The sequence below is a fragment of the Suricata suricatta genome, chromosome 10 (genome assembly GCF_006229205.1).
Source record: "Suricata suricatta isolate VVHF042 chromosome 10, meerkat_22Aug2017_6uvM2_HiC, whole genome shotgun sequence".
Taxonomy (NCBI): domain Eukaryota; kingdom Metazoa; phylum Chordata; class Mammalia; order Carnivora; family Herpestidae; genus Suricata; species Suricata suricatta.
The window spans coordinates 89,893,305-89,907,254 of NC_043709.1; the positions used below are offsets into that span (position 1 = coordinate 89,893,305).

Genomic DNA, 13,950 nt, shown 5'->3' on the forward strand with positions numbered 1-13,950 from the left:
CAAAGCATGTGTAGGATGGTTACTGTATTCCTGCTGCTGACTAATAATAAGGAGTCAAAAAGCACCTTTTGATTCTGATTTCCTCCGAGAGGCTGTTCTACAAGCACGGGGTCAACTTAAAGGAAAAGGGTTTTTGTTTAATATTTTCTCCTTTCATTAGTGCACTTAAATTACTTTCTTGCAAACTCTGCTTGTTACCTAAATGTACTAGCACTTTTGTTACCTAATTAGCTTTCTTATCAGAATCTCAACCAAAAATAACAAGAAATGTAATAATGATAAGGTATTCTGCCCCCTGAAAACAGATTTCCTTTTGCACTTTATCTCTTGGTGCTGTTCTGGCTTGTTTAATTAAAGTATCAGAAATTATTAGACTCAAATTATTTCTTGATCTAGTGCTCAAATTCTCCTGAAAAACTACTTCTTTTGCCTCAGTATTTAAACCTTTATCAGTGTGAGGCAGCTGAGTTTTCAGATGTATGCAACAAGATTCATGTAATACAATGTAAGCTTGGAGGAAGAGCCTAATTAGCCCCCGAATACTTAGACGAATCAGATTTGGCTACGCGGGCTACCATGAACATTTAAATACTTGTGTCTCCTCTCCTGTGCTCCCGGATCGTCAAAATGAACATAAGCGTGCAAAAAAATGTATGAAACTTTAGCATGGAGTTGTGAAATTCAAAGCAAAGATCTTACTTATTTTTTCATTAGAGGGTTGGGAGTAAAAAAGGCACCAAGGTCAAAACACTAACAAAAGGTGTATGCAAGGAGGGTAGTCATGTCTGTTACAGACTTTAAAATAATGGATGAGGAAGTATCCTTAAATCATGGCACTGAGGAGAAAACTATAAGACATACCGGTTATTTCTCTTCATCATACTCTGTGAAAAAAATTTGGGTTAGAATCTGCTTGTTTCTGGTGGAGTTCTGTGAGAGGTTCATTTTTTTTGAAGTCGTCTGCAATATGATCCCCTTTTGCACTGTCAAGCTTGGCTATCTCAATTACGAGGCAGCCATTTTGAACTTGTGTTTTATTGGAACTTCAGTACTTACCCCTGTGTTTGTGGGGTGGCTTGCGGGTGTCCGGCTAGGAAGAAACAAGCTGGTATATGTTTGCTTAAGTCTACATTTTCTAGGTGAGTGCCTCTTCTGACTGGATCGTTTTGCAACTTACTTGAATAGCTTTTTATTAGAATTTTCACTTTCTATTATCTTTATCTTGCTCTTAGTGTAAAATGTGATAAATGAAGAATGTTTTTTCAATTTATATTATTCTCTGTATTATTGGAGGGATGCTAGTAAACATGTGTGTGTATTTGTGAGTGTGGATGTGTAGATATTTTGATGCCTATATTGTTGCACTGATTATATTTTATAATAATTCCCTCTTTACATGTCTATCTTCTGTGTTTCAAATGAGCTCCTTTCCGCTTTCCTACCCCAAGCCCAAATTTGTGACAGATTCTATGTGAAACATGAAGTTCATTTGCTTCACAACCACGATGAAATGTGCTAAAAAGGTTTTTGAAGTTCACGTAGAGTATTTGAGGAAGTTTTCATCAAAAGGTGGTTTTTAATTAGCCATATAGTAATTAAGATTGCATATGCAGGCATGATTTCTATATTATCAACTATGGCTATATGTTAAACAAATGAATAAATTAAAGCACTACACTGTGCTTCTTTACACAGAGAAAAATAAATATATCTACACAAGTTTGGAAGTCAAGAGATTGTGAAAAATGTTGGGGAAATATCAAGATTGTTTGATAAGGTATAGAGAATAAGTTGATGAACAGAGTAGAATTTTGGGCTGAAAAGTTTAAGTTGTTCATCTGGACGACAGAGAGTCATTGAAGATATAATGACAACATTTGGGAAATGTTTTTCTTCAATAAACAGGACAGGCAACCACAGTGAAAGGTTTTATAGAGAGAGACCAGAATACCTCAGGAAGACAGTCTCAGTAGGAGAAGTGTCAATCCAGGAGAGAACATGGGAAAAACCATAAAAACTCGGCTACTAAATAAGAGAACAAATACGATAGAAAAACAAACATTAACTTCAAGTGTTTGAGCTGAGTAACTTAGGAAGGTAGTATGCAGTCCACTATTACTCAGAAGTGGAGCAGAAATGCAGGTTTGGGGGAACAAGGGAAGAGATAAATGAGAAAGGGCTGGATATCAGGTATCCAACATATCACCCAATTACCAACAGATGATCAATTACTACCAACCATTCATGAGTGTGATTTAAACTTGTAACTTCTTCACTGCTCCAGTTTTATTAAATAAAAACAAAGTCACTGCATGGCAAATATCCATTCAATGTTCAACAACTATTCCTCAGTAACCAGTCTGTGCCAGACCTTGTCCCAGGATCTGGGAATGCAACAGAGGAGGAATGCAGTCTCTTCTCTGTTAAAGTTGACTTTCCAAGCAAAGAGAAATATAAACAAGCAAATAACATTATGCCAGGGGCTCAGGAGTGTTATGATGAAAAATATAGCAGAGTAAGGGGACAGGGCAAATTAGACAGTGACATGGTTACTATTCTGCATCTGGGAATGTTTTCTGATAAGGAGACATTTAAACAAGTGTCTGAATGGCCTACTCTTTTTAAGTCGGTAAGAGACCACATCCATAGCACTTGGTAACTTCTTATTTAACGTGGTAATTCCTATCCATCTAAATTCTTGTATGAGACATCAGACCAGGACTGAAGTTCTAATTTTAGAATGTGACAAACCAAAGACCTAAGTCAACTCCATCCCCACTCATTTTCTCACTAAAAACTGTTTCCTTGGGCCCCACTCATGGCTGCCATCAAATCCCAACCAGTCACTGAGCATCAGAGGTCCTATCAAAACTGTGTCTTTTATTCCAAATGTTAAACCTTGGCTCAAAAATGCAGCTTGCTTTTTCTTGATCATTACAATGGCCTACTTACTGGGCTATCAGTATGACTCCAATCCATATACCTTTCTACTAACAACATTGACTTCCTTAACCAATAAATCTATATATTGGCTCTATTATCTAAAACACAAAATCCAATTTAGTAGAAGAGAAACTTTACAATCTGTCCCAGATTTATCTTTCCAGACTTTTGTGTCAGTATGTGACCTCAACCATGCTGAACTTCTCCTTGTCTAATACGCTTTTCTAAAATCTCACATATGCTTTTTCGTATGCCTGAAATTCTCAACCTGCCTGACAACCATGTTGTCGGCTTCTCTATGCTCACCCATACTCTAACCATACCTCTGTAATTTCATTTGCCACATTATAATATAATTTCCACCTGTATTACTGTCTTCTCTGATGGACTCATTAGCTTCTGGAGAGGATTGAAGGGTAGAGGAAAAAGCAGTTGGTACCACATCTGGCCAAACTTGATAGGAAACATTTCAACCTCAGTGATCTAAAGGGCTCACTCTCAAGATAAATAATTTGTTACCAAACAGCTATTGAGTGCATATATTATTCACATTATAAAAGCCATTGTATGAGGAAGATAAAATATTAGACCTAATTTTTGTTTTTAGGAGCTTATAGTCTAATTGAGAGAACTAACCACATAAACCACCAAGTAAAAATTTATACCAAATATATGAAACCCAAATTAATTTTAAAAATGGAGGACCAAAGTAACAGGGAGAAAGCATCTTTCATTAACCAAACTGACTAAATAAATAAATAAATAAATAAATAAGATCATTTGGCCACTTGATGGGAATTACAAAAATAGGCAGATAACATCAGGGTTACTCTGTAACATTGGCCAAGTCACTTAACCTCACTGAATCTGATCTATTTTTTGAAAAATTGGAATAAGAAAATCTATCCTCCTGACATCACAGAGCTTTCCCAGGATGAAACAATATAATACATATAATTGTTTTGCAGAATTTAAAAAGCTTAGCAAAAGTGTGAAATTGAATCATAATTTCTATCAAACAAGGGAAGCATTCAAGTGTGTGGTCCCTGCGAGATGGAAATGAGAAGTCTTGACCCCCCTCATCCCTTGTCACTTTCTGTCTTTCCCTCCTCCAGGCTTGCACTGCATCACCCACCTCACCATCCTACCTCTGGGTGTGCCAAGATGGCTCCACCCAGCTGCCTAAGAAGTGAGAGAAATCAAAGGGCATTAAAAGGAGAATGAGAGGTAGAAAAGGAAAAGAGACACAGTGTTCTTTTTACAACCATGATAATGTTCTCCTTAAAACATTTTCCTTAACAGACTTCTGACATGTCTGAGATCTTCGAGTTTTCTATCACTCTACTGATTGAAAACAAATAACCCTTACTAACAGTGACTGTCTCTGGGGAGTGAGATTACAGGCATCTCTAGCTTCTTATATGGTATATTTTCAAATTTTATTAAAATGGATATGACTTGCTTATACATTCTGAGAGAAAAGTTACATCAAATTTGAGAGGGGAAAGAACTAGGCTTCTGGGTTCATTAAAACGCATATTGAAGGAAGTTTTCACACTGAGAAAAACTGTGCTATCTCCAGAATCGCAGTGACTAACAAATATTTTAATAAGACAGTTACACAATGATGCTACTTTCAGAATTAAAACCTTATTTGTAATGTGGTCTGGTGATTCAGTCGGTCTGTGTCATATTTATTCTCCTTTTTCTCTCTCTGTAGGCACTGCTTTGTTATCTGTGGTTGCCTTTCCCTTGGAAGATTTCTATCTAGGCACCTACCATATGATTAACAATATACCAACAAAGGAGCAGAACAGGCTGTTTTACGTGGCACTGTTGTTCGTCTGCCTTGGCACAGGAGGAATGAGAGCCATCGTGTGTCCACCAGGTGCTCATGGCTTTCAGGAGCATGAATCCCAGAAAGAAATGTCTTTTTTTAACTGGTAAGTAGCACTGGCTAGCAGAGAAACCAGGCTTATGATGTTCCTCTGGCCTTCTGGGATTTCTCATTGTTTGCTCTCTGGTACCATTTTGATGGTAGTAATTCAATTTTTGTCATTGACCGGGCTGGATAAGTGAGGACGTGACAATGCCTGTGACAATGATACAGCCAAGAACTGTGGGAGCCTAGGAGTCAGGTACAGACCAACGCAGCCTACAGGCACCTTCCTGAAATGCACTGATAAATTAATCTTCCAAATAAACAAGTGTGAAGTGGCTTCTCATATTAAATACAAGGTGGCTTTGGAGCCAAACAGGCTTGGGGAGAAGTCTCAGCTCTACTTAACACAAGCTCTCTGACCTTGGTCAAGTCATTTATTCTCTATAAGTTTCAGTTTAATCATTTATGGAGCATTAGAATAATACTGCTTCTTAGGTTTTATTAGAGGTAATAATGTGTGCATCATGAGCAGAAAACCTGGCACATAGTAGGTGGTCAATAAGTGGTAGCTGTTATTAGTTATGTTTACACTGTAATAGACTAATACAGTATGTCTACCCTGTAATAGACTATAAATGCACAGGTCAGTGCAGAGAAGATAAAAAGTATTTTACAATTTGTTGAATTGTGGCTTATAATTTTCATATTTTACAATTCATATTTTACAAGTTGTAAACTTTCTAAATGCGTTGAATACAACTTGAATAAAACTTGAATACAATTTGTTGAATTGTGTTTTACAATTTGTTGAAACATCAACTAGCTCCTCTGTCTTGCATCCACTTCACCCCTAACACCTAAAAAGAGTTTGTATTCCACAAAAATCTAACCACCTTTCTGTAAATCTTTCTCTCTTTCAGTGAGTTCTTACACAGCTTTATGTGGTTTTAGAACCGATTTTTATTATCAAATACAGATTCCAAAAAAAATGAAATTTGGATCTCAAGGTAGAGCATTTCAGCATTTAGTAGAGAATTTTGTTGTTATTATTATTAATCAGTGGATGTCATTTAGATCTGAGATACATTCTTTTGTTCCCTCTTTTCTGTGAAAAGATTTGCCAACATTTTTCTAAATATTCTGTCTTTCCATCAATGTTAGCAATGGAAAAAAGCAATGTGCAGGCAGAATCAGACAAAATATTTAAAGAAAATTCATATTAAAAACATTAAATGAAAAAACTTGGAGTAAATAAATTAGGTCCATGTAACCATGTAACTATCCAAGGCAGTTCCTTCCTTCCTTCCTTCCTTCCTTCCTTCCTTCCTTCCTTCCTTCCTTCCTTCCTTCTTTCCTTCCTTCCTTCCTTCCTTCCTTCCTTCCTTCCTTCTTTCCTTCCTTCCTTCCTTCTCTCTCTCCAATTATATTAATATTACAAAGCACTCAGGCCTATTTTGGATTCAGTCCAAACGTCAGAAAAAAATGCAGTTTTACCAAGGGTGGAAGGGACTCTTTACTTCCTTATAGCAAATTCTGCCTCCTTGACCTGCCCAAAGGAGAAAGAAAAATCCTCCTTTTTTATTCTATTCAGAGGTTTTAATCCTTAATTAGCAACATCATTTTGATTAAATAAGACTCTGGAGGATTAAGACTGGAGAGCAATCAGTTGTTCTGAAAGATAGCTCTGGAGAATTTATTGTACTGTGGTCTTAGTCATTCAGAGTTGTGTTTAATCAAAGTGACATTTCTCAGTGTTGATTACAAAGGAGACATTATATGAATGAAATATTTCCTTTGGGAAAGGGGGGACTCCCAACGGGTTTGTACTTTAGGCCTTTAAAGGGGGGATGGGAAGCGAGGAGGAAATGAATTTCTGCAGCTGGGAGGGATACAGGCCAAATTTAGGATGAACACATTTCAATTTGGCTTCGTATTATTTCCTACTTTCACTAAAATCTCTAATAGAAAGAATCATGCCGAATCTTTAAACCTAAAGTTAAAGGACCTAGAAATGTGTGTGAGGAATCAAGGCGTTACTCTTTCAAGGTATAAAGGACCCTATGGAAGGTAAGCTTCTTGAAGGCTGAATCTGGTTGTTTCAGGTTTTGTTTTGTTTTGTTTTTGTCTTTTAAGTTCCTAAAACCAAGCGACCAGAAAACTATGAGCCACTGCTTTTTGTAATTTATAGAAAAGAATGTTAACTCTATTGCTGTATAAACTGCGGGGGCTGGACAAGATGGACAGGGATCCTCCTGGGCAAGGGCAAACTGATGGGGTCCTGCTCTGTCAAAGGAGTATTATGCTGAAGCAGGTCCCTTAGCCTCTCAGAGCACCAGTCCCTCACCCACAAAACAGGAGTACCTTGGAGGGCTGTTGTATTATAGCGTATACATAAAGTATCTTAATGCATCATAGGTATTCAAATTAGGGTAGCTGTTACTATTCTTAAATGACTAATAGGTCATCAGCTGAAAGCATTGTCTAAAGTCTGAGTAAGAGGGAACCTGTTTAGGAAGAGGCCATCTTTAAATGGACAACCCATTAATTTAAAATCTGTTTCTCCAAGTCAAAAACGCCTCGAGAAATTGCAAGCTTGGTTAATAGAATGAATTTCAGTAGTGTCTTTAAAAAAACAAGCAGCATACCACTTGAATCTGTAACCACTTGAAGGCTGCTTCCAGGTCTATTTTCAGCACGGATGTCAGATGCTCCTAATTACAGGACCTTTAATGAGATGTGTCATTGCATCTATACCACCTAAAGCTTCCCAGTGATCATGTTAAATAGTATAGACTGGAAGTCTCGAGCACTGAAAGCACCACTTCCGAGTGAAGCTGCCAAGTGTAGGTGAGAAAACCACTCCCGGCCAACATTACCATCTGGTACTGGATCTTCCTCAACTATGTACCTCATTGAAAGAATAAAGCTAAACTCCCCGAAATCGAAAGGCATAATAATCTGCCAACATTCTTGTGCTGTTATCTAGATTAGAACCTGGCTCTTCCAGCATTTTCCAAAATCTGAGGTGTGCAATTAAGAGTCACCACACTGGAGATCATCTAGGTAAATACACCTGTGCAGAATCTTTTCGGGAAGCAAAAAGAAAGGTGGATAATTAAGTCTGTCTATAACCATAATTTTAAATTCTACTGCAATTAACTTCCAATCTTGCTTCTACATTTCTCTCCTTACTACACCTGATAATTTGCATCCTATCTGCATATCATAGTCTGTTGCTAACCAGTTACCAGAGTGAATTATACATGATTTGAAAGTCCAAATAGAATATTGGTGGGGTTCTTCAAGAAGTCTAGAGACTGACTTATTCCATCCCAGAAATTTTGAATTTCTAGTACTCAAATTGTTTCCATAGAATATTTGTTTCACACTAAAATGTTCTGATGTTAATACTTTAATAACTTTTCTCATAGGGAAACACCAGAGATAAAAATGTGTTATCCCACAGAATGAGTTTTCAGAAGCTGTTTAATATTCACTTGAATGTTGTTTGAAAGCAGTGATTCTCACTCAATCTTAGATGTACATAAAGGTCACCTGAGGAATCTTAGAAATGCAGATTTCTGGGATGCCTGGGTGGCTCAGTTGGTTAAGCATCTGATTTCAGTGTAGGTTATGATCTCCCTGTTCCTGAGTTTGAGCCCCACGTCAGGCTCTGTGCTATCAGCTCAAAGCTTGGAGCCTGTCTCTCTCTCTCTCTCTCTCTCTCTCTCTCTCTCTCTCTCTCTGTCCCTCCCCCATTCATGCTCTTTCTCTCAAAAATAGACATTAAAAAAAGAAATATTGGGGCACCTGGGTGGCTCAGTCGGTTAAGTGTCCTGCTTCAACTCAGGTCATGATCTCACGGTTCGTGGGTTGGAGCCCCACATCAGGCTCTGTGCTGACAGATGCTCAGAGCCTGGAGCCTGCTTCAGATTCTGTATCTCCCTCTCTCTCTGACCCTCCCCTGCTCATTCCGTCTCTCTCTGTCTCTCAAAAATAAATTTTAAAAAAGCATAAAAAAAGAAATACTGATTCCTGGACCTTGATATCAAAAGTCCCAAATGTATTGGTTCGAGGTGGGACTCAGAGACCAGAATTCTTTTTTCAGCTGCCTAAGTAGTCAGGCTTAAGAGCCACTGCTCTCAAGCAATGGGTAAGAATCACTTAAAGGTTTTATTTAAAACTGTTTCCAGACCCCACCCACAACCTCTTAGATCAGAATTTCCTGGAAGCATAGCTAAGGAATGTACACTTCTATCAAGTGCTTCAGAATTGTGAAAACAATTTCAGACATATGAGGAAGGGGGATTCCAACGTGATCTAGGAATACCTTTGAAAAGAAATGAAACTAAACATTGAGTGTATACACTGGGTGCCATGCAGCTTTGGAAAGTTTTGCTGATTCATAGCAATTGTTCACCACACTTAAAAATCTATCTGATTGAGAAATTCTACCTGATACTAGGGAACAGAAACAAAATATGGGTCTACCTAATTCTACAGTAGTGAAATCATAATTTATGAAGTACATTTCGGCGAACAAAATCAAAGAAGTTCATGGAATTAATTGTATTAATATTCAAAATATCATGTGAGTTACATACTGAGGAATAGCCTGTAAATAGCTTTAAGAGGATCAATGGGTACCTGTGTGGCTCAGTGGGTTAGGCATCCAACTTTGGCTCTAGTCATGATCTCATGGTTCTCTTGTGTTCAAGTCCTGCATCAGGCCCCATGCTGATGGCGTGGAGCCTGCTTGGGATTCTCTTTCTCTCTCTTTCTCTACCTTTTTCCTGCACACTTGCATGTTTTCTTTCCTTCTCTTAAAATAAAATAAATAAAGCTTTTAAAGATACATAAAAGAATTGTGAAAAACCTTCCAAAATTCTATTTGCATGGGCCCTAGTCAACTTTAACAAATGCTACCCACCTACTCTAATAACAATAGGTACCACCTTTAACTTTGCCAAAGTTACAAGCTTTCAGGAAATACACTCAGAATTCCTCTCCAGTATACAATTGTGGAAACCAAAGAATATTGAGGAAAAGAAAGAAAGACAAATTTCTTATGTGTCTTACTGCTCCTACTCTTAAAACCTGAGTGGTCGCATTTAAAATTAGTAGGTACATGACTAGAGACTTATTTCCATCAGTAAACATGCGAGAGTCTAAAGATCTTAAGGTAATAAGAAAATTATATCAATTAAGTGTCCGACTTCGGCTCAGGTCATGATCTCGTGGTCCATGAGTTCGAGCCCCGCATTGGGCTCTGTGCTGACAGCTCAGAGCCTGGAGCCTTCAGATTCTGTGTCTTATTATTATTGCTTCAGATTCTGTGTCTCCCTCTCTCTCTGACCCTCTCCTGCTCCTGCTGTGTCTCTCTCTGTCTCTCAAAAAATAAATAAACATAAAAAAAAATTTTTTAAAGAAAATGATATACAGGAAAAACTGTGAGTGAGAGTAAGTTAAAAGAAGGAGAGGCAGGGAGAGCAAGAAAGAAAAAGTGAAATATTCTCATAAATTTCTTATTTAAAGATATAACTTTTACTTTAATCATACTGTTTATTCACCAAAATCATTATCTTCCTTTATTAAAGAGCTTCTTCTTTAACTGCAGCATTGAAAAAAATTATTGATAAAACGTAAGACCTGTAAAAATTCCATTTGATCCTTCTTTCCCCAAAGTCATGGCTACCAGAGTATTCTCTGAAGTATTTCAATGGGCCAGTGTTTCTGCTAAAAGAAGCAACCTTTGACCACAGCCATCTGTCAGGAAATCAGCGCCCAAGCGTTTCCTTGACTCTTCTAAACAGTTCAATTTTATCCCATTGAAGCGCCACAAATCCCCGGGTGAATTATCTCAATATTGTTAAATACAGAACAAAATATTCTCCCTGAACTCCGTAAATTGTCCACTACCACTCTGACCACCTGAAAGCTTGCCTCCCCTCTTGGTATCTTCTCAGGTTAAGAAAAACCATTTCAAACTATTCCCCTAAAATCACTTAAAATAACTCTGAAGTATGTGAGACTTGGTCAGTCTAAGACATGACAAAATATTTGAGTGACTCTAACAGTGATTACTAAATAAGTTAAGGCAAATATTTAAAAGAAATAATCTCCAAAGGATTGCTGAGGTTTTAGTAACAAGTTTCCCCCCTTATTTGTATTCAATACCACAGGATCATGAAGACAAAAAACATCAGATTTCTCTATACTCCCAGTTATTTGCAGTTCCCAGTCTGTATTTAAGAGTAGACTAAAGAAACATATTTTTACTGCTGCTTTCAATTTTCCCTAATCACTCGTATTTATTTTGCTTTAGTGCTTTGCTCTCTGACTGTCCATGTGAGAGGTGCTTTATGTAGCCAGTTTGCTAGTGAGCTATGAGATGAAAGGGGTCTTCATGGTAAGTTTGAAGACGGTGGATATTTATTTCTTTTATTTTTTACAGTTGATACATATACAATTTCACCCTTAATTATCTATGACTGATCCTGTCCATGGATCAATAAAGACATATATAAAACATGCCTGTACTAGGCAATTCTTTCAGAAAATTACCCAATCAAGTAGGTCAGATGGCATTTGTTAAAATACATGTAGTACTTTGTGTGAAATCTCTTTCCATACACAGATGTTCAACACTATAATTCTTTTTGTTTCTAACCACCTTTCACAAGGTATAAATCTTGGAATAATTGTAATTTTCCTTGACCCTCTTTAGAAGAATTTAGTTTACATCACCGTGTGATGTTCCGAAGAGCCACACAATGTCCTCTTGAATTTTCTCAGTGATATTTAACATCTTAATAAAGGGGGCGTTTCCTAAAGACTGAGAGAACAGCTTCTGTCGGTTGCTAACAGCCACAGCTCAAGTGTGCAGCATAAAAGGATGACCGGAGGCTGAGCCTAGGGACGCTCCCCAGTTGTCCTACAAAAAAGTAGAATAAATAGGAAGATTCAACTCTTTAGTCATGCAGCCTTTTCCAGATTCGTTAGGCATATTCCGTGAAGAATTATGTGCGGCTTCTCTAGAACCACGACGCACAGGGTGGTTGTCGTGGTGGCTGCACAGCCTGCAAAGCCCAAGGTATTTACTATGAGGCTCTTTGAAGAAGAAGTTTCGATAAGAGAACACATCTTTGCACATGTATTCTCAAAAGGAATGAAACACAGATGACAAAACCGGTAAGACTTTACAGCTGATATGTATACACATATTGAGAAATCTAATAAACAATATTTGCAAATTCGAGCCCACTCAACATGCCACCATTTTATACCTTCCATGTATATGAAAGCATTAAAATTCGTGATTGTTAGCTGAGGTAACTGAACGGTATTTTTATTTCCATCTGTGCACCCCAGGTTATGTTGGATCATGAACCTGAAAGCAACCATTGTCTTTCTGGGAATATCCTACATCCAGCACTCAGGGGCCTGGGCCCTGGTTTTACTTATTCCTTCTATGTCTACACTCATGGCTCTGATAACTCTTCATATGATGCGCTGTAACCTGATACATCAGCCAGAAAAATGTAAGTAAACCATGCTCTACATTATTTTTCTTTTGGTTTTTATGGCTTTCATGACACATTTCTTCCTCTTTGATCCCCTGTAACTTCTCACAGAATTTATAGATTCTGCCAATTACTACACTTGAGAGCAACAAAGTCTGCAAGAATATCAACAGTCTCTAATTTCTTTTCTTTTTCCCTTGTTAAAAAAAAAAGTTTACTAATGGGTTATTTCTCAACATAAACAAAAGTAGAAAAAAATCGTGTAAGCACTCTATCTAGTTTTCAGCTTCAATTATTATCAACTCCACTCACTCTTTCCCCATCCCTCCTAGTAATTTTGAAGCAATAACTAAATATTCTAGCATTTCATTTGTGTGTATGTGTGTAAATTACATACTTTAAAACAATATTCACAATGTCGTTATTACATACACACACACACACACAATGAAAGACACACAGAGAGAATTTCTTAACACCATTGAATATCTGGTCACTGTTAAAAATCTCTGTTGTCAATTTTTATTTTTATTTACTTTTAATGTTTTTAATTATTTTTGAGAGAGAGAAAGAGACAGAACACAAGCAAAGGAGGAGTGACGATAGAGAGAGACACAGATTCAGAAGCAAGCCCCAGGCTCTGAGCTGTCAGCACAGAGCCTGCCGTGGGGTGTGAACTAGATAACTGTGAGACTTGACCTGAGCCAAAGTCAGACGCTTAACAACTGAGCCACCCAGGCGCCCCTGTTTCCATTTTTTAAATTTGTTTCTTTTTTGTTTTGTTCAACTCAAATCCATATAAAGTTCGTTCCAAATGGCAAATACGTTCCTTAAATCTAATATATTCCCCTTTCATTTCTGTCTCTTCCTCTTTCATTTCTGTCTCTTTTCAATTTGTTAAAGAAATCTGAACATTCCGTTCAGTCTGGATTTCGCTGATTACATCCACATGTCATGCAACAGGTGTTTTTCCTTCTTATTTCCTGTAAATTGTCTGAAAGACCTAGATGCCTGATCAGATTAAGATTTTGGGGGGCAAAATTCCTTCATAGATGGTGTTACAAACTTCGGCCAAGAGGCATGATGTCTGATTATCTCTGCTTTTGCAGTAACTATCCCACTGAGGATTTCTGCCCAAGTCCATATTCCATGGTAGGTTGCAAGGTGGTGATACTCTGTTTCCTCCTTTACTAGCTGAAATAATTCTATAAAGAGAGATATCTCCTCATTAACTATTCAATTATATAGAGGTACAGTTTATATAAGAAAAAGAAAGCAAATGTTTAATACTTTCCATTTCTAGACTGTCAAATTAATGAGTTGAACTTCAGTATCTTCCATAGGTGATCTGTTACTTGTTGGTGTTTTTTTAGGTTTATTATACATTTATTTTGTCTTATTTGATTTCTGTAACAGTTGATATCTGGCTGTCCTTTTTATAATGCAGAGTGAGAACTTTCCCTACCGTGTCTGATAAATGTTGTCCAGGTTCCATTGCCAAGAATGTGTTGTCCAAAATGCCTGTTTAGTTTTTAAAGATGGAACTCCACCCTTTGCTTGGTTTTAAGTATGTATGGAATGTTATGATAGGACATAGTAGTA

The 13,950-nt window shown here is 37.4% G+C and overlaps 1 protein-coding gene across 1 annotated transcript in view; it reads left to right on the top strand.

Annotated features, from left to right (window-relative positions):
- Positions 1–781: 781 nt before the first annotated feature.
- The window catches only part of SLC15A5 (solute carrier family 15 member 5), an 82,071-nt gene continuing 68,902 nt past the window's right edge, over positions 782–13,950 (top strand). Inside the window, exons 1-3 of the mRNA XM_029954701.1 lie at positions 782–1,139; positions 4,664–4,886; positions 12,197–12,366. Coding sequence (XP_029810561.1) covers positions 782–1,139; positions 4,664–4,886; positions 12,197–12,366 — 751 coding nt within the window. The remainder of the gene's footprint in view (positions 1,140–4,663; positions 4,887–12,196; positions 12,367–13,950) is intronic.